The sequence below is a fragment of the Aptenodytes patagonicus genome, chromosome Z (genome assembly GCF_965638725.1).
Source record: "Aptenodytes patagonicus chromosome Z, bAptPat1.pri.cur, whole genome shotgun sequence".
NCBI classification, from domain to species: domain Eukaryota; kingdom Metazoa; phylum Chordata; class Aves; order Sphenisciformes; family Spheniscidae; genus Aptenodytes; species Aptenodytes patagonicus.
Window position 1 is genome coordinate 60,206,243 of NC_134982.1, and position 25,412 is coordinate 60,231,654.

Consider the following 25,412-nt stretch of genomic DNA (forward strand, 5'->3'; position numbering starts at 1 on the left):
CAGTTTACCTAGATAAGTAAGCAAAAATCACATCAGTCAGATTCACAGTTGATGGGAAATATTAAGCGGTTTGACGTTCAACACACGAATTAAGTGGTAAGTTCAAAAACAAAGGCACTGAGATAGGGGGGAAAAAAAAGTCTAGTAGATGATTGTTGTGGTTTAACCCGACAGGCAGCTAAACACCACACAGCCGATCTCTCACTCCCTCCACCCACAGTGGGATGGGGGAGAGAATTGGGGGGGGAGGAGGAGGGGGAAGTAAAATTTGTGGGTTGAGATAAAGACAATTTAATAGGACAGAAAAGGAAGGGAAAATAATAATAATAATGATAAAAGAATATACAAAGTAAGTGATGCATAATGCAATTGCTCACCACCTGCTGACCGATGCCCAGCCAGTTCCTGAGCAGCGGTCACACCTCCCCCAGCTAACTCCCCCCAGTTTATATACTGAGCATGACATCACATGGTATGGAATATCCCTTTGGCCAGTTCAGGTCAGCTGTGCTGGCTGTGCCCCCTCCCAGCTTCTAGCTGGCAGGGCATGAGAGGCTGAAAAGCCCTTGACTAGTGTAAGCACTACTTAGCAACAACTAAAACGTCAGTGTGTTATCAACATTATTCTCATCCTAAATCCAGAACACAGCACTGTACCAGCTACTAGGAAGAAAATTAACTATCCCAGCTGAAACCAGGACAGTACCCACCCCTTATTCTATACCACCTAAGTCATGCCCAGGTCCCCACAATTTCCAATACATTCCAATTATTCACCACCACTTTTCCTGTCTTTTTATGTATACACACAGATATCATTCCCTTAGTCTATGGGCCATCCCTATAAAACGTTCGTTGAGTTCATTTAGTCCATGACTTCGGGCTCCATCTGTCAGAACAGTCCTTCAGGGCAGGAGAGATGGTGTGTGGTGTTGCATTGTTGCATGCTGAAGCCAGTTTTGGTCCCATCACCACTGCACTTGCCCGGTTCTATCATCGCTGCACTTTGCTTGGTTTCATCAAAGTTCATTCTTCATTAGTCTGGGTGATTTTTACTGTCATACTGTTGATAAGGCATATAGCAACCACAGAAATGATGATATACAGTATTACATAGTAATTAACATCATACAATTTAATTCATTGGCTATTCTCACCCAAAATCAAATCCCCTTGAGGTACACATCGGAATTCCCCATCCTTCCGCATCACCCACCCAAGTGCACCCAGGTCCTTGAGCAAAAGCAATCCCACGGATGGGTTTGCCTCTGCCCGAGGCAGCAATAACCCAGACTGTCTTCCCCAGCATATTTTTTATGTGCACTACAGGGACTTTATCCCCTCCTGAAAAAGTACGTGAAAGTTTTGACTGGGCAGGACCAGCTCCATTGGCAGATCCCCTAGAATTGACTAACCAGGTGGCTTTTGCTAAATGTGTATCCCAATGTTTGAACGTCCCACCACCCATTGCTCTCAGTGTAGTCTTTAACAGTCCATTGTATCGTTCAATTTTCCCAGAGGCTGGTGCATGATAGGGGATGTGATACACCCACTCAATGCCGTGCTCTTTGGCCCAGGTATCTATGAGGTTGTTTCAGAAATGAGTCCCATTGTCTGACTCAATTCTTTCTGGGGTGCCATGTCACCATAAGGGCCTTTTCAAGGCCCACGATAGTGTTCCACGTGGTGGCATGGGGCGTGGGATATGTTTCCAGCCACCCGGTGGTTGCCTCCACCATTGTAAGCACGTGGCGCTTGCCTTGGCGGGTTTGTGGCAGTGTAAAATAATCAATCTGCCAGGCCTCCCCATATTTATATTTCAGCCATCGTCCTCCGTACCAGAGAGGCTTTAACCGCTTGGCTTGCTTGACTGCAGTGCATGTTTCACATTCATGGATAACATGTGCAATAGCATCCTCGATCACAAGCCCATCTATATGTTGCATCTCTTCCTTGGTGGCCTGAGGTGTCATGGGCCCACAAAGCTATAAATAACTCACCCTTGTGTTGCCAGTCCAGATCCACCTGAGCCACTTCAATCTTAGCAGCCTGATCCACCTGATGGTTGTTTTGATGTTCTTCAGTAGCCCGACTCTTGGGTCTGTGAGCATCTACGTGACAGACTTTTGCAATCAGGTTCTCTACCTGGGCAGCAGTATCTTGCCACAATGCAGCAGCCCAGATGGGTTTGCCTCTGCGCTGCCAATTGCTCCGCTTCCATTGCTGCAACCACCCCCACAGGGCATTTGCCACCATCCCTGAGTCAGTGTAGAGATAAAGTACTGGCCACTTTTCTTGTTCAGCAATGTCTAAAGTCAGCTGGATGGCCTTTACTTCTGCAAATTGGCTCGATTCACCTTCTCCTTCAGCCGTTTCTACGACTTGTCACATGGGACTCCACACAGCTACTTTCCACCTCCGATGCTTTCCCACAAGACGACAGGACCCATCAGTGAACAGGGCATATTGCTTCTCATTTTCTGGTAGTTTATTATACAGTGGGGCCTCTTCAGCATGCGTCACCTCCTCCTCTGGCAATAGTCAAAAATCTTTGCCTTCTGGCCAATCCATGATCACTTCCAAGATTCCTGGGCGACTGGGGTTTCCTATGCAAGCCTGTTGTGTAATCAGTGCGATCCACTTACTCCACGTAGCATCAGTTGCGTGATGTGTACAGGGGACCCTCCCTCTGAACATCCAGCCTAGCACCGGCAGTCGGGGTGCCAGGAGGAGCTGTGCTTCAGTGCCGATCACTTCCGAAGCCGCTTGAACTCCTTCATATGCTGCCAATATCTCTTTTTCAGTTGGAGTATAGCGGGCCTCGGATCCTCTGTATCCCCAACTCCAAAACCCTAGGGGTTGACCTCGAGTCTCCCCTGGTGCTTTCTGCCAGAGGCTCCAGGTAGGGCCGTTCTCCCCAGCTGTGGTGTAGAGCACATTTTTTACATCTTGTCCTGCCCGGACTGGCCCCAGGGCTACTGCATGAACTATCTGCTCTTTAATTTGTTCAAAAGCTTGTTGTTGCTCAGGGCCCCATTTGAAATCATTCCTCTTTCGGGTCACTTGACACAGAGGGTTTACGATCAGACTGTAATTTGGAATATGCATTCTCCAAAACCCCACGACAGCTTGTGTTTCCTTTTTGCTAGTTGGTGGAGACATGGCTGTTATTTTGTTGATCACATCCACTGGGATTTGACAATGTCCATCTTGCCATTTTATTCCTAAAAACTGGATCTCCTGTGCAGGTCCCTTGACTTTACTTTGTTTTATGGCAAAACCAGGCTTCAGCAGGATTTGGACTCTTTCCTTCCCTTTTTCAAAAACCTCTCCTGCTGTGTTGCCCCATACGATGATGTCATCAATGTACTGCAGGTGTTCTGGAGCTTCACCCTGTTCCAGTGCAGTCTGGACTGCAGTCCATGGCAGATGGTAGGGCTGTGTTTCCACCCCCGGGGCAGTCGGTTCCAGGTGTACTGGACGCCCCTCCAAGTGAAAGCAAATTATGGCCTGCACTCTGCTGCCAAAGGGATTGAGAAAAATGCAGTGACAATATCAATTGTGGCATACCACTTGGCTGCCTTTGACTCCAGTTCGTATTGAAGTTCTAGCATGTCCAGCACGGCAGCACTCAGCGGTGGCGTGACTTTGTTCGGGCCACGATAGTCTACTGTTGGTCTCCACTCTCCATTAGACTTTCACACTGGCCATATGGGACTGCTGAAGCGTGAGCGAGTCTTGCTGATCACTCCTTGGCTCTCCATTTGACAAATCAGCTTATGGATGGGAATCAAGGAGTCTCCGTTGGTGTGATATCGCCGCCAATGCACCGTTGCAGTAGCGATTGGCACCTGTTGGTCTTTGACCTTCAGCTGCCTCACAACAGAAGGGTCCTCTGAGAGACTGGGCAAGGTAGACAGCTGTTTAATTTCTTCCGTCTCCAAGGCAGCTATACCAAAAGCCCACCAGTACCTTTTTGGGTCCTTGAAATACCCTCTTCTGAGGTAGTCTATGCCAAGGATGCACAGAGTCTCTGGGCCAGTCACAATGGGGTGCTTCTGCCACTCATTCCCAGTTAGGCTCACTTCAGCCTCCAATACAGTTAGCTGTTGGGATCCCCCCGTCACTCCAGAAATGCAGATGGGTTCTGCCCCTCTATAGCTTGATGGCATTAGGGTACACTGTGCACCAGTGTCTACTAGAGCCTTATACTCCTGTGGGCCCAATGTGCCAGGCCACCGAATCCACACAGTCCAGTAAACCCGGTTGTCCCTTTCCTCCACCTGGCTGGAGGCAGGGCCCCTCTAGTCCTCATCACAGTATTTGTTTCTCATTTCCTGTAAATACGAGCCAGAAGTCTCTTCATTAAGATGAGAAGCAAGATCGGCCCTTCTACTCTGTCTGGGGAACTGCCCGCTGGAAACTGGAGCAGCAATTTTCCTGGAAGAACCCCCTTTTGTGATTGTTTTCCCTTGCAACTCACGTACCCGTGCCCCTAGGGCTGAGGTAGGTTTTCCATCCCACTTCCTCATGTCCTCTCCGTGGTCATGCAGGTAAAACCATGGGGTGCCCCGTGGTGTGTACCCTTTACATCCTCTCTCTTGAGCAAAAGAACGCTGACTCCTAATAGCCGAGATATTGGTCCGTACAGGTGGGGAGTAGGACCTATCCTCTTCAAGTTGCTGGACCTCCCGGGACAGTTTCTCCACAGTTGAGACGAGGGAGGAAGAGAGACTTTCTTTGTATTGCCGGAGTTGACCAGCCACCTCATCCACCGTTTGTTCCTCTCCATCTTTCCAGGTCATCACTGCCAATGAATTGGCATATGACAATGGTGTGCTCCGTACAAACTTCCGCCACATGGGTTGCGTGCACTTGACTTCATCTGGATCTCTGGATAGCTGCTCGTTGTTCAGGTCACCATAAATCACCTCCAGCACAGCTAATTCCCTCAGGAACTGGATACCCTTCTCCACGGTGGTCCACTTGCCTGGGTGACATATAACCTCTTCCTTGAAGGGATACCTTTCCCTCACGTCTGACAGGAGTTGCCTCCAAAGGCTGAGGACTGGTGCCCCTTTTCCAATCACTTTGTCAACACCCCCTTCCCTGGAAAGGGATCCCAGCTGCTTGGCTTCCCTACCCTCTAATTCCAGGCTACTGGCCCCATTATCCCAGCACCAGAGCAGCCAGGTGACAATATGCTCGCCTGGACGACGGCTGAAATCTTTTCGTATATCTCGCAGCTCACTCAGGGATAGGGATCGGGTGGTTACCATCTCATTTATAGGTTCTGCTTGTTCCTGTTCTTGTTCTCATGATGGCCCTGGTTCATCTTCATCCCTTACTAAACGAGTTGATTTTCTTGTGTATTTCTTGTGTATAGGGGCGACTGATAGCAGCACGGGTTGGTTCTCTGGTTCAGCCACAGTACCTGTCGCCGAGGCTGGAGTAGCTGCAGTGCCTGTTGCCGGGATTGATCTCTGGATGGTATTCTTAAATAATTGTTTAACCTCAAACAAAATCACGACCTGAACCACGTTCAGGAGACACAGCAATAGGACCATGCTGGCTTGAATGTCCCAAGGATATTCAAAGTTCTCAAGACCTGTTGTAACTAGCCTGAAGGAGAAAGAGAAGGTGAAGGAGTGGGGGAAAATGTCCTCCCTCATCTCCCCCATAGATTAGTTCCTCAAAGAAAAAAGGTAAAAGGTGTAATTATTAATAGTTTCCAAAACATGACTCCCGAGGGACAGAGTCCGTCATCCACAAACGGTGGATGAGGTGGCTGGTCAACTCCAGCAATATAAAGGAAGTGTCTCATCTTCCCTCATCTTGGCTGTGGAGAAACTGTCCCGGGACGTCCAGCAACTTGAAGAGGATAGGTCCTACTCCCCACCTGTATGGACCAGTACCTTGGCTATTAGGAGTCAGCGTTCTTTTGCTCAAGAGAGAGGGGACAATGCAGGCAATACTGAGTAGAAATACAGAAGTACAAATACAAAAATTAGTCTCATGACCAAAAATTTTATCACATCATAAACCAGTAGTGTTACACAGCGCCGCAAAATTATATCCTTGATCCAGCTCCCAGAGGTGATAGACAGCACAACAGGGAACATATACAGCAAGTAAGGTTTTACATAACACAACTTTGAGAGCAAGCACGACAACTTTGAGAGTAAACTAATCAACATTGTGCCCAGCAACTATTAAACCAATATGATGAATGCTTATAACAAATTTGCCTTAACACACTCTGGTCAGATCTGTCATTATCTCAACCCTTCGTGCCCCATGTTGGGGCACAAAATTACTATTGTGGTTTAACCTGGCAGGCAGCTGAACGCCACACAGCCATTTGCTCACTCCCTCCACCCACAGCGGGATGGGGGAGAGAATCGGGGTGGGGGGAAAGAAAATGTAAAATTTGTGGGTTGAGATAAAGACAGTTTAATAGGACATAAAAGGAAGGGATAATAATAATAATAATAAGAAGAAGAAGAATAAGAAGAATAAAAGAATATACAAAACAAGTGATGCATAATGCAATTGCTCACCACCTGCCGACCGATGCCTAGCCAGTTCCTGAGCAGCGGTCACACCTCCCCCAGCTAACTCCCCCCAGTTTATATACTGAGCATGACGTCACATGGTATGGAATACCCCTTTGGCCAGTTTGGGTCAGTTGTCCTGGCTGTGCCCCCTCCCAGCTTCTCGCTGGCAGGGCATAAGAAGCTGAAAAGCCCTTGACTAGCGTAAGCACTACTTAGCAACAACTGAAACATCAGTGCATCATCGACATTATTCTCATCCTAAATCCAAAACACAGCACTATACTAGCTACTACAAAGAAAATAAACTCTATCCCAGCTGAAACCAGGACAATGATGCTAGTTGCTCTGGGGTTGGATGCAAAAAACCCAACTAATTCCAAATCTTTTTCTTTATGAAGAGATCAGCTAGCTATCATCTAAGGTCTCCGTTAAGTACTATCAACCTGTCAACAGATGTGGATAATACCATATTCAATACTCAGACAAAACACAGATTCCTTATCTTGCCAACTAGCTCTCAACAAAGCTGGGAGTCTGGGAATGAATTCCCATTAGGCTTATGAGCAAGACCAGCAAAGTAAGAGCTATTTCATAAACCCTGCTTCTCACAATAAATTGGCCTGATTTGGACAAGAGCAGACTAATACAACCCAACTGCATATCAACTAACAGTAACATCTGACAACAGCAAAAATCTTAAAGTCAATATTCAACCACATTACTAATAAATGCAAGATTACAAAACAAACCTGCAGGTAGAAGTAAAAGGGATGGGGAGAGAAAGAAAGGAAATTACAAGAAAGAAGAAGAATGAACAAATAATAACCTTCCCCACAACTGATTTAGGGCTGCCCTAATGATACCATGTGTGAAGGACAATGCAGGATCACTACTGTAGACTAACAGCTAATTGGTACATAGAACAGAGAAAAACAGAAAAATAAAATTTAAAGGCTGTAGCACCAATAACGTCTTACTAAGCTTTCTTATCCCCCAGTGTTAAATCAGCACAAAGAAATGGGAAAAGACAAACCGAGTAGCAGTAAGTAATTTTAAAACTAGGGAAACAGCAAAGACTTGCTCATTTATCAAATCTTAAGATGCCATGGCAGTATTCATACATGCTTAAAAAAGAGTTTGAAAATAACTAGTAAAAAGCACTATAGGAGCTCAAGCACACAAGACTAGTCTATGCTGGGCAGAGCATACTTCAACTCTAATCACCCAAATTAATACAGATGTGTGAAACTACACTAGTTTCTGCCTGTATACCTCCTCATGTGCATCACATAATCCCAGAGGTCTTGATGCAACCACAGCACATACAAAAAAAAAAAAGGTAAGATTAACAGATGTGACTTCATTTCTATTGAATTGTGAAGAACTTTCCTGTTCACTGGCCACAGGACAAGTAACTGAAGGGCTCTGAGGACTACCAATGCATATTTATTTCATTGTGTCCTTTCACATGACGCAAAAGCTCACCCGAGCTTCAGCAGAATGTTGACTTGGAGGCACAACCTCTACAAAGACAGTACTATAACCCAGAAACCTAAAGCTCTTGTTTGCAAAGGAGGTAGGAAATGGGGTAATACATGAGTAAGTTCTGCATAAACATATGCAATAAAGACACGTTGCAGATCGTTGACACAGTACTGGGCAGCACTGTGTGACATGCAATACCTAGAAATCCCCAATAGCTGCAACAGTCCATACATCAAAGGACTTTCCTCTGAGAAATTTAAAGGATTTGAACCAACAGTAACAGTGGTGGACAACAGTAACTCAGGTGGGAACCTAAGGCAAAACACACATCATACAGTAAGAGCTACAGGTTAAGTGCTCAGTTTTCAGCATAAAAAATATTTTCAAAATTAGAGAGAAAAATTGGTATTTTGCTTTTTATCACTTAAGTCACTGCAATCAAAGATCCAAAAGAGAACGTTTATGCCAAGATCAAAACATCACACACTTCTGGGTGCAGACTGTGTCCTTGCTTTTCCTGTACTTAAAAAAAAAAAGTTTGGTCTAACACTTCTAATGATAATCTTCTTTCACAATGTGTAACACTAATATATCATAATTTAAGACTATGATACTGATTTTTTATTTTTTAAAAGAAAAACTTACTGCTAGCTAATTCCAAGTCATTTTACACTAACACAGATGTCATCATGAGAAGGCTGAAGAACAAGGAACTTAGTTCAGCCATTCCCTCTATCAAAGTCACCGCCTCTACTCTCACAGAAATTTTTTGTTAAACTAGAAGAAAAAAAGAAAAAAAAAAGAAAAAAAAAGGAAAGCTTATTCCCTAACCAAACTATCTGGAAATGCCAGCAGTTAAAAGAAAACCTTTTTGTATCAACACCACAAAAAACCCCCCCAACCCTCTATTGCCTAACAGGACTAGCTACCTATTCAAACAGAAATTGAATAGAAATTTTCAGCCTAAGACTTATTTCTTAATTATCTCTAAAGGTATGTATCTACAAGGCAGACAGAAAGAAAGAAGAGACTTGATTACTAACTGGTTTTTTTCTTGGTTTTATTAATCTCTCATGGGAAACAGTTTCAGACCAGTATCAGACCAGACTACCAACTTGCCAGACTAGTGATCAACTTCTGATACAAAGGAGCACCTTATTTGTTTTTTTAAATAATACTTGTAAGAAAGCAGCAGCAATAAAGTAAAAACATAGACCTACCTAACTGTTTCTAAAAATCAAGAAAGCCACCAAAACATGCAAAGACTTGCTTGGAACAGAGGAAGAAGTGTTACGTAAAGAGGAGAATAAAGAACTACCTTTCCCCTCACAACAAATGGAAAAGTAAAATGTTTCTGTGGCGTTTTCTAGCCATGTCTCTTAAGCAGTGTCCGTAATGAAAAAATGGGATACTGAAAATGAAGTCTTACTGAAAAACTACTGTAGCAGTAGTTTTCAGTTTCAATTTCTATTCAACATAGATACTAGCAGTTTGCTACAGCACATCAATTCAACATCCAGAGAACAACCTTTTCTAGCACTTTGCCTCTGCAGATGTAAAATCACTGGGACATTATCTGTACTTGGCTTTTTATTTTTGTTTCACATGTAGTGCTGACCTAGACAAAATTTAACAATGAGTCATTGCTTCTCATTATCACATAAGCAGGACCCAGAGTCACCCTGCCTCAGGACTTAACTGAGAAACCTATCTCTGAAAGCCAGCCTCCCTGGTGGGAAAGACAATCCATACTTCTGCTAACTGATGTGAGGAATGCCAGGATTTAACTAAAGGCTTTACCATCCTCTAAGGAGCCAATCTTTTATCTGTAGTATTTGCCCTAAGGTGTTCATGAAAGAGAAACTGCTCCCTCCTCTCCCAGCCTCACCACACTTCATTGTCAAGACAAAACTACTGGCACATGAAGGCAGTGGTCTCCAGGAGGTGTGCAAGACAACTCACGGGGGTGTATGACGAAAATATTGGAACTTCTATTTAGATTTATTTTTAATCTAATAAAAAAACCTCAAAACCCAAAACCCAACAAACCAACAATTGGGGGGTGGGGGGGAGGGAGAACACACCACAAATTCAGCTTTACAAATATTTAATATACAGACTGACACTGGCAATCTTACTCAGCCCATATGTCTGAGGGTCCTGTGTCACATATGATAGGTGAGGTGTCCTGGGGAAGCATGTGCTCCACAACGTGGAGGGATAATAGTGGCGCAATCACTCCTTCATTCCCTTTCTGTGCCCTGTGACATACTGCAGTTTGCCTCTGACTGGTTAGGTGGATTTATGGATTATGTTACTTAGTTTTAACCAAACTAACCCTCACAAAATGGAAAAATGGTTTAAAAAGATTCCTGCAAAGAAACGGTGGACTGAAGATAACACTAATACTGTGAGCACAAGTGAGCAACAAGAAAATGGCAGAGCTGACACTTCTCCTACTCCTAGTACAAGCTCTTTGTCAGCCACATCGCGAGGTAAAACACAATGACAATCTAATCACATCCGACAAGAAGTTGTACAAAAAAAGTTGGAATTATCAAGACTATTTGAAATATGTATTTACATCCACTATTTTTAACAATTAACCTCATCCTAAGTGTATATTGTGCCTTGAGATATTAGCTAACAATAGTATGAAGCAATCCCAATCATTTGAAAACTAACCATTCAGAACACAAAGTCAAACCTCTGTTTTCTCCAGCAATGTTTCAAGTCAGGCGATACTCAATTCTGTACTTCACAAAATTTCACTAAATGTTTAGAAGTCTCTTTTGAGGTTTTTTTACCTAAGAGCAAGGGACAAAAATGCCACATGACATTGGACAATTTACTTCTTGCTGCTGTAAAAATGGCTAAAATAATGCATGAAAAACAGTAGCAACTTTCTTTGTCAACAAACACTGTTGAAAGACGCATAGAGAACATTGGTGAAGATCTGAAGAAACAAGTATTAGAACAAATGCACTGTAGGAGGTTTGCTCTATGGTTGGATGAAAGTACAGATGGCTTCTAACATGTCCCAACTTACGGTATTTGCTAGATTTTGTTTTAATGATGAAATACGTGAAGAACTACTTTTTTGTGAGCCACTAAAGGAAAGATGTACCAGAGAAGATATGTTCTCAACAGTAAACAACTTTTTTTTTTTTTTTTAAATTAAAGAAGTTTTATGGAAAAACTGTGCAAGTATAACCACTGATGGAGTGGCTGCTTTGACTGGAATAAAAAACAGATTCTGGTAAGGGTGATAGAGATAACACCACACATGAAATTCATCCACTGCATCAACCATAGGCAAACTATTGCAGGAAAGAATCTGGAGCCAGAAGTGTACAAAGTGTGAAAGGATGTCATCAAACTGGTTAATTTTATGAAAACAAGACTGCTAAATAGTAAAATTTTTACAATACTTTGTAATGAGATGGGGAGTGACCATAAAATCTTTTGTACCAAGAGGTGTTCACTGCTTAAAAGTATTGTTGACCTTGAAGATTAGTTTTTGGTGGGGTGTGGGGTTTTGCTTGTTCGTTTGTTTAAAAAAAATTTAAAAAACCCCAAAAAACAAGTGTTCTAAATTTGCTGACCTTTTCTGTGAAAACAATGGTCACCAGTAGCATGCTACCTAGCAGACATTTTCAAAGAAATAAGCACACTTAGTGTATCCCTTCCAGATGAAGGTGACATTTTAACAATGAGAAAGCAACTACTTTTCAAAAGAAATTCATGCTATGGAGAGAGCATTCTGAAAACAGATGTTTGGAAAGGTTTCCATCATTATGTGATTTTATTGCCAAAACCAATGCATGTCACCTATAAAAGCTATCATGTCTGTACACTTAAAAAGTCGGAGACAGAAATTTCTAACCTGTTTAAAAATCTTCCGAAAAGTTTCAGTGGGTTTTGAACCCATTTGTTAAAAACATAAAACTGCCACTCCTTCTGATTAATGTGCAAGAACTGATTAACACTAGGGCAGATGGAAATTTACTAGCCAAATTTTAAGAAAAAACATTGCTTAAGTAGTGGATGGGATTGAAAAAATGAGTATCATGATTTAGTAAGTGCAGTCAACGATGCACTTCTTCCACTTGGATCCACATATCTTTGTTAGGTACCTTTTTCAGCTATGCAAGCCATTAAAACCAAGTACCAACATAAACTGAACTTAGAACCATACCTTTAAACCACTGCATCACAAAGTGTTAAATCAAGATTTTAATAAATAAGAATATTCATAATAATTTTTTTAGTGAGTGCAAAAAGGGTTTTTTTGCCATTAACAAAGATTAAATAATATTTGAAAAGATTTTACTTTATCTCATCCTTTTAGAAGTAAAACAAAAAGATGTACAGCAGTACATGTATATAATTTATAAATGAATATACACATATTGGAGGTGCGTGCTCAAATATTTTTTTATTGATAGGAGTGTGTAAAAAAAATTTTGGAGACCACTGCACTAAGGGATAAAAAAAAGGTAATGGAGAGAAGCCTTCCTTTCTCCCTAACCCAAACACATTAAGCAAGCCTTGCTTTTAAAAATGAACATAAATCTGTAATCCCTTTCACGGGATTATCTATGGCCGTCTTCCACATGAGCAGTAATTCAGATTAAATCCTAGTATGCTAGATGCTAACCCTAAGAGTAAAGGTGGAATTATTTAAGAAAAGGTACACACATTTACACACGCACGTGCATTCAAGAAGAAAATTTACATCTGTTATCTCCTCATAGTAAAGGGGGAACTCAGGAACAATGAACTTAAAAGTCTTCCTTTAACTGCTCCTACCTTTGCTCTGTGTTTCAGCAATTTTCACACAATTTGAACAATGGTAGAAGTAGTACTATGAGCTACCGCTCTTTGAAAACACTCTCAGTCCTCACCCATACATTCACCTGTGAGTGAGGGTTCAAGAATAACTTTTCTGACATTGTTATTGCTGCTCTGTCCAGTCCGAACTCTTGTGTCAGTACCATCCATAGAGGGAACAGATTCAGCTTTTTAAAACAGTCTGTTTTCATAAACATTCTAAAGGGCTGATGAAGAAGTGGAACAAACAAGCAGGAGTGAACAGGCAGTATTTCTTAAGACTGCTGTCCTGAAACTGAAGTATAAAACAGTGCAAATCAATACAGAATTTAGAAAAAACTAAATAGATTTAAAATTAAAAAGGTGGTTTTGATAGTTTTCAATTTTAGTACACACACATTCCACACTGCATCATGACATTCTGCAAGTCATTCTTCCAAGTGCTTAAACTGCTACGTGGTATAATACTTTCTCCCCTTTCCCATGGAGCATGGCATTGCTGACATGACTAAGAAAAAGGGCAACAGCATGCAGAACTCCTATTACGCTGCAGTGTCTACCAGCATCACTGGAAATTTAGAGAACTTGTTTGCCACAGTTTTTAAACTGTAATTGAGTTTTTGAAGTTCATAGGAAAAGACATATAGGATACAGAAGTTTCATACGGATTTCTAGTAGGTCAGGTGACATTTTCTTGATCTGCTGAAATGGATACCCTAACAGCCAGCTATAACAGGGCAAAAACAATCATAATCAGCTTGAGAGAGGTCTACAAGCTTTTTCAGAGCTTGAGGACAAGTAATCTCTTATTTTAACAACTTGTATCAGCAGAATTCCAGAAATGGTTTAATCTTCCTTGAAGTGGAAAAGGAAAGGAGGTACAATCCAAGAAGAAAACATGTATTTTTCTATAAATAATCAATGAAAGCTACCATTGCAGACCAAACGATAAGTGAGAGCATTTCGCACTGTACTAAAATTTGACTTTTAAAACAGTTGCTGCATTAAGAAAAAAGACAAGAAAACCCTGTCTGATAGCAAGACAGTTTACTTGCATTAAAGAAACAGAACCTAAGTTCTGTAATAAAGATGTTAAAACATAAATTCAGGGAGATATTAGCTGTGAGGTAGTCATAACACCCTTGGTCACTTTCTTTTCCACCTTTGCCTGTGGGGTTCTTTAATTTTCCCTGCATTTTTTGAGGCATAGTCTATAAGCAATTCCTTCTCCAGCTAATGAGCTTCAAGTATTATCTGATGTAGTCTAGCTACGGTCCATAATTTGACTGACTTTTCTTGCAATGAGTAATGCCCATTAGTGCAAAGTAGCACCACTGACCTCCACAAAATTAATCACCTGAACTGGCACTACTAATTACTGAGATTCTGGTATCGTATCTCTAGGGGTAGGATGCAAGGAATATTAAGTATTTCCTCAACCAAGGATTGGAATACTGTCACAATTACCTGTCACCTGCTGTCTAATGCTGTTACATAAACATTATCTCAAGAACAGCAATTCTGATCCCCTGCTCTTCAGGGTTCCCCTTACAGAAAAGGAGAGACAAAGTGCTTTATTTCTTGCCACTTTTTCTTCCTGTTCAGGCCAGGGTCATTGCCTTTGCTTAAGATACTTTTGCTGGAAACAGTTCAGCAAAAGGCAAAAGTGGACACCATACCCACCATGCTGTGGACACTTGAGGTAGAGTAAAAGAGATGGTTTAGGTACAACTTAACCAGCCTTTTGCATGTGCATCTGTATCCTCTTTTCTCCTTCTTCAAAAAAATCCTGATTAAAACTGGAAAGTAAGAGAAAATCTCCACTATTTTCAGGCAGCTAGCATAAATTAGGACCTTTCTGTCTTTCCCTCACCCTTTCCAAACATAGTCAAGATAGTCTCTCCGCAGGACAATCCAGAGCTGGAGCCTATCTTCTTCATTCAACTTTTCTGTGGTTTAACCTGGCAGGCAGCTAAACACCACACAGCCGTTCGCTCACTCCCCCCACGCACAGTGGAACGGGGGAGAGAATTGGGGGGGGGGGGGGGGGGCGGGGAAGTAAAATTTGTGGGTTGAGATAAAGACAATTTAATAGGACAGAAAAGGAGGGGAAAATAATAATAACGATAAAAGAATATACAAAGTAAGTGATGCACGTTGCAATTGCTCACCACCTGCCAACCAGTTCCCAAGCACCCACCAACTGCCCAGCCAGTTCCCAAGCAGCGGTCACACCTCCCCCAGCTAACTCCCCCCAGTTTATATACTGAGCATGACGTCACGTGGTATGGAATACCCCTTTGGCCAGTTTGGGTCAGTTGTCCTGGCTGTGCCCCCTCCCAGCTTCTCGCTGGCAGAGCATAAGAGGCTGAAAAGTCCTTGACTAGTGTTAAGCACTACTTAGCAACAACTGAAACATCAGTGCATTATCGACATTATTCTCATCCTAAATCCAAAACACAGCACTATGTCAGCTACTAGGAAGAAAATAACTCTATCCCAGCTGAAACCAGGACAGTCATACATACCTTAAACATAATCAGAGAAACAGTAAGCATACAAGACTTCATACTCAGTTAACTTATTCACCTGTGTTTGTCAAATTTACTCTATCCCAGCACGTCACATTATATCTTCCGTTTGCTCTGGTCTTGTACAGCTGCTGACCTCTTCTAAGCAACTCTATTTTGTGGTCTAACTTGCTTTTTTTCCTACCTTCTTTACTGATGAATGGCCTTCCAAGAAACCAAATGCCAACAGAAATTACAAGCATTATCAAGACTAGAATAGGAAGTGTAATGGAAACAACAGGGCAAAGCAAGTTAAGCTACAGAATACACAGTTCATGTTAGCAAATACTGTATTTCTGTATTATTAACAACACCTCTATTCTGTGGATATTGGGCTTTCTTGGAAGCCCATTCGTCAGTGAAGAAGGTAGGGAAAAAAGCAAGTTAGATCACAAAATAGAGTTGGTTAGAAAAGGTCAGCAGTACAACATATTTGCTAACATTAACTGTTGAAGACCATTTGTGCTCTTTTAAGCATTTAACTCCATTACTCAAAATGGAATTCCTGCTTTTGTAAGTCCCTCTTCTAAGAATGTGTCACATAAGCCATCTTCCCTCCTCCTGCTCCAATGAAATTATATATACTGCTTATTTAAAAAAAAAAAAATCAGTAACATGAAAACAGCATTATGTGTTTAAAGGTGTTCCTGAATAAGAAACCTTACATTACATTCACTATACTTTGTTCAACCAAAAAAAAAACCCCTAAAGACAGCAATACACAAGACTGTACAAAACAGTGAAACATCATAAGACTATGGAAACAGAAAGAAATATGATGGATAAAGCAGTAATTATGATCTCTTCAGTACTGCTGGGGTGAGACTATTTCTCTACCATGCAAACAAACCACATCAGTGATGACAAAGTTAGCTGTCAATGATAACTTGATAACTTGCTGCAGGCATGCAACAGTATATACTAAAAATGAGTAGCTTGTTCTCAGGATGGGACTTCTACATGAAAAAGTATAGTTTCATGCATGTTGACAAACCGAGGTGAAGCCTATAAAGAGCACCTTCCAGGATACGTAGTCAAGAAACCTCTCTCACCCCTAGCCCCTGAGTCAAGTAGTTGCATTTGTCAAATGCAATGTAGCAGCACATGTCAAATCTGATTTGGTATGGAAGTTTGACACACTGAAGTAATTTGTCTGTTCTTTTTTACAAACATTGTCTCCAGATACTGCCTACATATTCAAGAGGAATTTATGCCTGAATGCAGTATTTATTTACAAGCTACTTTGCAAGAAAAGCAACATAGCTTAATGAAAGTATCAAAGGAGGTAATTTTCACATTTATTTTTAACTGTTAATTTTTCAACCCCCCCAATAAATACCTACGTAATGAAACTGGAGAATGCTTTGGAGAGATGACAGGCTTAAAGAGATAGATCACTGAAACAGATTAAAAGCAAGTATCCTGTCACAGAGTCATTAGTTCTTTTCAATAGTCTTAGGTTTAGCTTCACTAGCTTACCCCTTAAAACAAGGTGCCCCTGACAGGATCGCACAGGGAGGAGCAAAGTCTGCTAATTTACACAAGGCACTAGGAAGAGAAATCCTAAAATGGAAAGCTACACAAGTCATATTGTAAAAGAACTGATTGAGCCTTTAGACTCCTGTGTAAGGTCTAGACTAAGAATGGATCCAAGAGCAGATAATTTGTCACCACTGATTTCAAGTGTATTCATTAGGTTAAGCTACCTTAAGAATCTTCTGTTTTAAGAACAGCAGGAAAGAGTAACAATTTGAGCAAAATGCAGTTCAACACACTAACAAAAAAAAAGATTACTTTCTCCAGGGTCTTTGAAAAGCATCTGAGATGACAGTGGACTGTTTGGTTTTATGGGGTTTTTTTGCTTGTTTGTTTGTTTTTAAAATAAACCAGAAGTTGAAGGAAGGCAAGCATTTGAATATGAAGAACCCATTAAAAATGTGCAGAAGTAACAGACCCTAAATGCCAAACTCTTAAAATTCCAAGTTCACAAATAAGTTTCTTTAGGCAAAAGCTATGAAAGTGTTTTTTAGTTTTATTTTTAAAGAAATCTTAACTATTTAATTTGATTTAGATGCATAAGGAAGATTTATCTTATTTATCACTGCTAGTAAAAAGCAGAGTGAACAAAGAGCATAAAGTTCAGGCTACCAAGTGTTATTTCCCGTCCTCAGCTATTACAAAGCATGAACTCAAATTAATTTTCCTGATATGGGCTAACAACTCAAAGAGATGCATTATATTTCCAGTCCTGCAGACTATTATCTGCTGCCACTACTATAAACTTTCCCCAAAGCAAAGGTATCAAAACTATACTGATCATCTACCAACTTTCATGACCTTATGAACCACATTGAGAGTCTTTATTTGAGAGCCACAAGTCACACATCTTAAGAGCGCAAAGAAGTTCCAGGAATCCTTCACAGGCAAGAGGTATCAGTGGTTCCCGAGGGGTCTACTATACTGTTGTGCAATGTGACCATCCTTCGACACACATCTGGTTCCAGGGGCAACACAATGATGTCTTTACCAGAAGCTCCTTGTAGATCACCAGCAAAAAAATATTAAATGGGATTTAATTAAAAAAAAAACCAACCACCAACCAAAAAAAACACTTGAGGGGCCACATCTGGATAGGTCCTGTGTATACGCTGCCTGTATCACAAAACTTCACTCTGTCCTGAGGAGTGTGAAAAGCTCACATCAGCTAAAATTTTGAAACTCTCAGAATGGTGGAATTGAATCTAAAATATGTGGAACAAGTATTTGCCAGCCAGTTAGGTTAGACAAAGACTGGGACCTGGATTAATTCAGCAGGAGTCCCAAAGCCAAACTAGAGACCATATGCACAGTGTAAGCTGTATCATGAATTTATAATTTATTCTTTTAGTTGGAAAGGTTTCTAGAGAAAAAACACTTGGGTTTTGATCTATATTCTACCTGAACTTTTCCAAAAAGAAGCAAAAAGATGCTTTTAACTTGGATCAGGACACCTTGTCATGCTTTAGTATGCTTAATTCTGTAAGATATCATTCCTGGTAAAATAGCAACTTAATAACCAAAGAGAAGATTACTGCTAACAGAAGTGAAGAGCTTGCTTTACCCACTAGCTGCTCACAGTAAGTTCTACCAACAGTTTCTTTTACCATTCAGGTACTTTTGTTGATCTGAGAATTCCTGCGCACTAACATATAAGTATGTATCTACGTATGTCTAGTTTTATGTATATGCTCTCTCTTGCTACATACACACATTTTTATTAGTATTATCTATTAAATTTCTACCAAAAAGAAGCCAGCACATGGGAATAATTCTGCAAACACGCTTGGGGAATCTCTGTTTTAACTCCCATTTAGATTTCTTGAAAGCAAGAACGTAAAGTCATGGCTTTCAATTCATCTTTTTTACCTCCTACGGAAGGTATGAATTTATATAGTAAATTGAAGCCTGCTGACGAAGTTTTTAGTCTTTACTTAACTATCTTTTGTGGTCCACAGACTATTCAATCCACAAAGTGAATTAAACCCACTGAAATTACTATCTTCTATCAACATTAGCTTTAAAGCGTGTAAAGAATGGTAACTGCAAAAATGGGAGTACAATGCATTCCAGCCAGCTACTTTCCAGTTAAGCTGCACTGAGCACATCTTTTTTACCTACGGAGACGGAAGGTTTGATCAAGTCCTCTATACCTTGTTCTGCAGGAAACATAGTAAGAGCAAAGAGATGGGAAATCAGATTGTTATTCAATTAGCACCAATGTTTTACTTCTGCAGTCCCTGTTCTACCTGGAGCTTGTCTTGCAGTTCAGGTATAACTGCCCTTCCTTGCTGATTAAGCTTTCTTACTACTATCTAACTAGACTGTATTTACTTATATTCAAGTTTGCAACAGAATGCTTTCAAGAACACTGCACAAAGATGCTTTAAGAGTCAGCTTCTCAGAGTATTGCTACAAAGTTTTTGTGTCTACACTCACTTGCTGTCCAGATGAACAATAGCTGTGATATTTTACCTTGAGCTACTTAAAAATATTCCAGAGTAGTGATTCAAGTAAACAAGAAGCTGGAGAGTAGACTTCGCTGTAATTCTTACACAGAAATCAGAACATCAAGCAACAAGATTAGGTAATAGCGTTTATGCTAGCCTACAATTTCCATCATGCTTGGTTCTAGTACTGATTTGTAGCTTCAGAGGTTGCTGAAATAGAAAAGGAAAGTCCAGACAGTGCAGCCAGTTATTCAACCGTGAAAATACAAGAGATGGACTTTTCCACCTGTAGCAAAACAGAACTTCAGGCTCAACACCTGCCGCACAGGAAAGTTTTCTGCTCATCTGCCAGACAGATAAACAGATGCAACGCTGGAAAGGAGTGCAAGGAGCATGGCAAATTGGCCATTTCTTTCACACACTTCAGAAATAATTCACCTTCAGAGCCAGTCACAGGGAGTAAAGGACAGCTACAATCCCTTACCACAATGCTGACCAGTGCATAAAATCAAAGGTTTATGATCAATCCCTTCTCCAGCCCTCCTACTGCTGAGAATACTACAGGCTTTCCACAACTTTTGCAAGTCATGGTGTTTCTGTAAAACAATACAATGCAGTATCCATGAGGCCTGTGTATTTTTGTAAATCCAGCCCTGATCCACTGCTGCTCCTAACTTTCTAAAGTAATGACGGTGGCTCCCCTACATCAGGCTGTATTTAATTGTTATCAAGACTGTCACTCCAGAATGACAGCCATGGAATTTTACACCAGGCATCAAAGGGAAGTGAATGGCTTTACTGCACTTTGTAAAGTGTCAAATTTATAAATCAACACAAATTTTCAAAGATTTGTTGTAGTTATCACCAATGCTGCTGCTCAGATTATCACAGTATTCGCCTTCATCTCTTCTTTTCTACCAGCTCTTGAGAGTTTGATCTTCTTTGCAATTTATTCCCAGCAGCAATTCTCAATTGCTTTCTTCACTTGTCCCACTTCCCTCCCTAGCATTCTGAATGGAACGGGACCACCAGAAGCTTAGTAAACATATTTTGTTACTAATCTCTACTTCCATTCTGTAGAATTCACATTTCCAGATTTGAAGGCTAAATACAGCAACACTTCCCAAGTTACAGTTAGCTATCTGTCTGCAGTTGCAGCTTGCTAAGGCAACTCCCCTCTGAGTAAAAACCATCTAGAGTTCTGGAAACTTACAAAGAAGAAGGGAAAAAAAAAATACTGAACAAGAGGGGCAAGTCATACAAAGATATTCCTTAAGTGCCACACTCCTTTTGCAATAGTTATTTTAGTAATGGAACTGGGCTAGACAGAAAAGGTTTCCATCATTTAAAATGGCAAGCTTTCACCTTTCATTTACAAAAACAGTTTCCTGATAATGCATAGCAAACATGAAAATAAGCTTTCCAAGACCTGCCTGTGAATTAGGCTATGAGGTTAATGATTGATACAAGCCTAGGAAAAAGGTTTTTAGCATTTTAAAACTTTTTCAAACTTTAAGATGTGCCTTAGCAGGACATTTAAGATGAAGAACAAAGTCTCGCTTCACAGGCAAGTATCAAGTTTTGAGTATGATTCATCTTCCTGATACTTACTTTTAATGAAGTTGCTGGGAACTTTATGATGTTTAGCTGGTTTAGTCTTACAAATTGCTACAGCTTTTAAATAACTTTGATATACTGGTATTTATGGGCAGTCACAGTGTGAAACATAGTAGTTTTTCCACATAATCTCTGGCAAGGTAGCTTGTTTCAAGTAGTAAGAAAATTCATACACAAAATTATCAGGCTTGTCCCTGCTAAGTTCATGTTTGTTGGAGGTCTTATAGTTCAGAAGACTTGCCTTGCTCACACCATTTATTCATGTTTCTCTTCTCACCTGACAAGCTTTTTTATTTTTTTTTAAGTAACCAGGAATATTTTGCCCTTTACTAGAAGAAACTCCAAATTTGTTTGCTAACTGGAACAGTATCAACTTTATTGGAAGCAGAAATCTTCAAACATGATTATGTATTAGAGCTTACAAATTATTCATAAGACTGAAAGTTTACTGTCTTTCTAGGACACTTCTTTGTATAACAGGAAGCTTGACATAAAAATACACAAAAGTTATTAAAGTTTCTTTAGTTTTACTGTTCGTAGATTTCCTTGTGATGTGCATCTAAAGTCACCTAAACACCCCTCTCTTCCCCTTCTTCCCACTCTGTCATATGCTGTGCTACGTGCAAAGCTCAATGGCCCACAGATGCTGACTGATCAGCTGGCAATTACATTCTTCCCGCATTTCTTCACTTGAGGCAATAATTTAGATCTCTCTCTACCCAACTGGAAGTTTCCATAAAGTCCGCAGAATGCAGTTTTCTTTATGACCCTCTGGCTGACAGAATCAGCTAACTGGTTCAACGGGCTGTGATCAGAAAGAGGGGCAGAGAGACAGACGGGTAGACTAACAGCATGTCACAACCACCTCTTGAAGAGAAATCTAAAACAACTTTTTATTTGTAAGTTTACTTTGACTTCTTAAACCTTTAGCATTCACCATATTTCCAGTTTCAGAAATCTAAACTTTCTAGCACAGGAGGGACTTTTTGAACTTAGCATCATTCTAGAAAGACAACTTAATTCCAGCCCTACAAACTAGCTGTCATCCTGCATGGATGCAGGGAAGTTCTACTCAGGCTCTTCCAAACATGTGAACATTCTACATAGGCTAGAAGACCAGCATTCAACATTAGAGGACTGATTTTTTTTTTTTAATTAAAAAAACAGTTGGAAAACTGTACTTTCACTTCAGAAAACAAATACAAAGTTAACACTTTCAGACATACTGCTCTGACAGCTCTAAAGAGGGAAGAATCATGAAGTACTCTATATCAAAAACTAAAATGAACAGCCCACTGTTCCACCTTTAGTCTTGTTAGGGTTTTATACAACACACATTGTGCATGTGTGCCTTGCACTTCATAGACAGAAGCTTTATTTTAACATTCTAATACAATGTTTCAGCATTTGACACTTTAGACATTTCCCCTCAAAAGAATACTACTATTCTGTTGGATGCTGATGCGGTTTTAATACTATTTAAGCTTTACTATGTTGCTGAAGCAACATGAATGTAACAATCAGATTAAGCACCTGTAAGAAAGCACTTCCAGTCCTCCTAACTATGGTCTGCTTGCTAACCAGGAAGCTTTGGCACCAAGTTCAAATACAAAGCAATTTTAGTAAACAAAATATAGAAGAATACATAGCCAAGAATAACTGAAATGAGCAAGCGCTTACCTTGACTCTCCACTACTGTTTCTTACGCTTTCTTCATCACTGTGCCCATTCATTGTAAATATTAAGAAGTTTAAAAGATAAATAAAAGTCCACTCAGGTTACAAGGTGGATATCAAGAATCCACTTCTTGGTACTTTGTACGTTTTCCAGGTGATGTGTTTGCTCTAGTGTTCTCTGCAGGTATTCAAGATTTCTCCCCAAATACCTAAAATAGTAAAGGAAAACATTGACACAATTTCAAAGTATGTTTGCAACTAAAAAGATACCAATAAATAACTTGGTCTTTCACTAACACTGAAAGGGGGCATCATATTTGATGTCATGTTTTTAACTGAAAAATAGTTCTTTGTGTGACACTTGTTCATGGTTGATCATTTTATCACCATTTTCTTGTCCGAAAAAAAAATTAAAATCTTTCCTGATGTCTATGAAAACCAGAAAAAATTCTTCTCAAAAGAAGAACAGGCCTTTTTATTAGTTACACTTAAGAAAATTGAAAGAACTAAATGAAACACACAAATGTATGAAAGGAAAGACCTGTCTAGCTTTTTGCTTGACTGCAGTTGGGTCCCAGCATACAGGCCATTATGCTTCTTTATGCAACTTTTCATTGATGGTGCTATAAAGATGGCAATTTCTGCTGAACCACTAGCTGCAGAATAGGAAATGTTATGGAAATTACATTCTCTTTAGCATTGCAGGGTGAGAAGAACAGCTTACTGCATGTCTGCATTATACCTCGTGGCTTAACTTTTGCCACAGTACTGACTTCAGGACAAAGTAGATATAAATTTTAAAGAAAAACTGCCTACCTGAACACATAGGTAAAAGCCATAGATATTAATGTTCTGCTAAGATCTGTTTAGTAAAATGTATTTCATGCACAAAATGTAATGGAAGCATTTCCAGATATACACATAATGCTTACATCCAGTTGTGGGTAGAAGCAGGAAGACAAAGACTGTCTCGTTTAAAATAATTGTCTCAACTAAATCCAACCAGCAAGATCCCACAGATGGAATAATCATTATTTCACATACAAGAGCATCTTAAATCAGATCACTGCAGTATCCGATGCAGCTAGAGAAAGTATAGGCTCACGGTAAAAGGACTGCAAGTATAAACTCACTGATAATCAGATAAAGAGCAGCGCCCCTCAGAGATTTAGTGGTGTGAAAGCGATTAGGGGCTCGCCTGCTCGTTGCCTGCCCCGAGGTGCTCTCCTCTAATATGCAACAGCCCAACCCAGAGCTCATCGGGTGTGGGGTGGGGGGCGGAAGCCTCGCTCCAGGGTGGGAAATGCCCTGAGCTCAGGCACCATCTCAGACACCCGGGTCACTCCGGTCAGCAAACAAAGGCTATGAGGGAAGGGAAAGTGATAGGAAGGAGCCCTGCAACCCCGGAGGGGCCGCGAAGCGAGGTCGGGGACCCCGCGGTGGCGGAGGCAAGCCGGGCGGCTCCCCGCGGCCCGGCCGCTGGTGCCTAGCGCGGCCGCGCTCTGTGCCGCCCGGCAGCAAGCTTCCCGCCGCCTGCCCTGTCGCGCAGACAAACACCCCCTCGCCTCCGGGCCCAGCATCCTCTGGACCCCGGGAAACACCTTGAGCCGCGGCGAAACGTGCTCCCTGCCGCCCGCTTCCTGCTCCGCGGCGATCCTCTCCCGAGCCCTGGCCGCCCGCAACGCGCTCCCGCGGCCGCTCTCCCTCTGCCCGCCCCCAGGGCGCTCCCGCGGGAGCCCGGGCCAGGGCTGCCTCCCGCCCCCGGAGACGGCCCTCCGCTAGCGGCGCGGCCTGCACAGGCGCCGCTCCCAGCCAAGGCTCCCTGGCAGCGTCTCCAAGGCCGCCGCTGTCCTCCATGCTCGCTTCCCCCGGCGCCCCCCATGGCCAGAGGAGAGCCACGGCCGCTCTCCTGCCTCCCGGGCGGCTCGACACTGGCTCCCCCCGCAGGAGCCAGCGAGAGCGGCTCGACCCCTCTTGCCCGCCTCGGCCGTCGCAGCTCCCTCCCTCCGCAGAAAACAGCGAGAGGGCCCAAGAACCCTGCCCCGCGCCAGGCATCCAGCTCCCCCTGGCCTACAGCGGGCCCCATCTCCTCAGTACCGCCCGCCTCCCCCCCCCCCTTCCATGTTCGGAAGCCGCAAAACTCCCGGCCGGCGAATGGGAGAGGAGCCATGGCGGGCCTCTGCCTACCTGCGTGCGCCCGGCCCGGCCCGGCCCGGCCCGGCCTTCCCAGGGCCACCCCGGACTGCGCTACGCCCCACGGGGAGGTTCGTGCCGCAGCCCAGGGTCGGGGGCTGCTCCCGCGGCCGCGGCGGGGCCTGGGCCGCTGCTCCTCCCGCTGGCCGCCGGCTCCTCGCAGCCTCGCGCGGTGGGCTCGCCCACCACCCTCACCGGCTCGAACAATGGGGCCCCGAATCGGGCAGGGAGGGGCGAAGGGAGAACCAGGGTAGGCGCTGCGCCGCTCTGCTCCGCCACCGCTTCTTAAGTCCTCCCGACCGCCGCCATCACGCTGCCGCTCCGCTCAGCCTCCCCCTCCCTCGGTCGGATGGAAACCCCGGGCGTGATGTCAGCCCTGCGCCCTGGGACCGAGCGGCAGGAGGAGGAGGAGCCACGGCCGGGGGCGACGGGCAGCGCCGCCGGGACGCTCAGAGGGGGGCGGCGGAGGCAGGATGGGCCGCTCGCTGCGCCGGT

The 25,412-nt window shown here is 42.4% G+C and overlaps 1 protein-coding gene across 5 annotated transcripts in view; it reads right to left on the reverse strand.

Annotated features, from left to right (window-relative positions):
* Window positions 1-24,939, reverse strand: part of CHD1 (chromodomain helicase DNA binding protein 1) — a 66,095-nt gene extending 41,156 nt beyond the window's left edge. For all 5 annotated transcript variants that reach the window (XM_076361575.1, XM_076361574.1, XM_076361572.1 and 2 more), the window contains exons 1-2: window positions 24,912-24,939; window positions 22,729-22,933 (exon numbers count right to left, since the gene is read on the reverse strand). In XM_076361575.1, the coding sequence (XP_076217690.1) occupies window positions 22,729-22,781 (53 nt within the window). In that variant the 5' untranslated portion in view covers window positions 22,782-22,933; window positions 24,912-24,939. The remainder of the gene's footprint in view (window positions 1-22,728; window positions 22,934-24,911) is intronic.
* Between the last annotated feature and the right edge of the window lie 473 nt (window positions 24,940-25,412).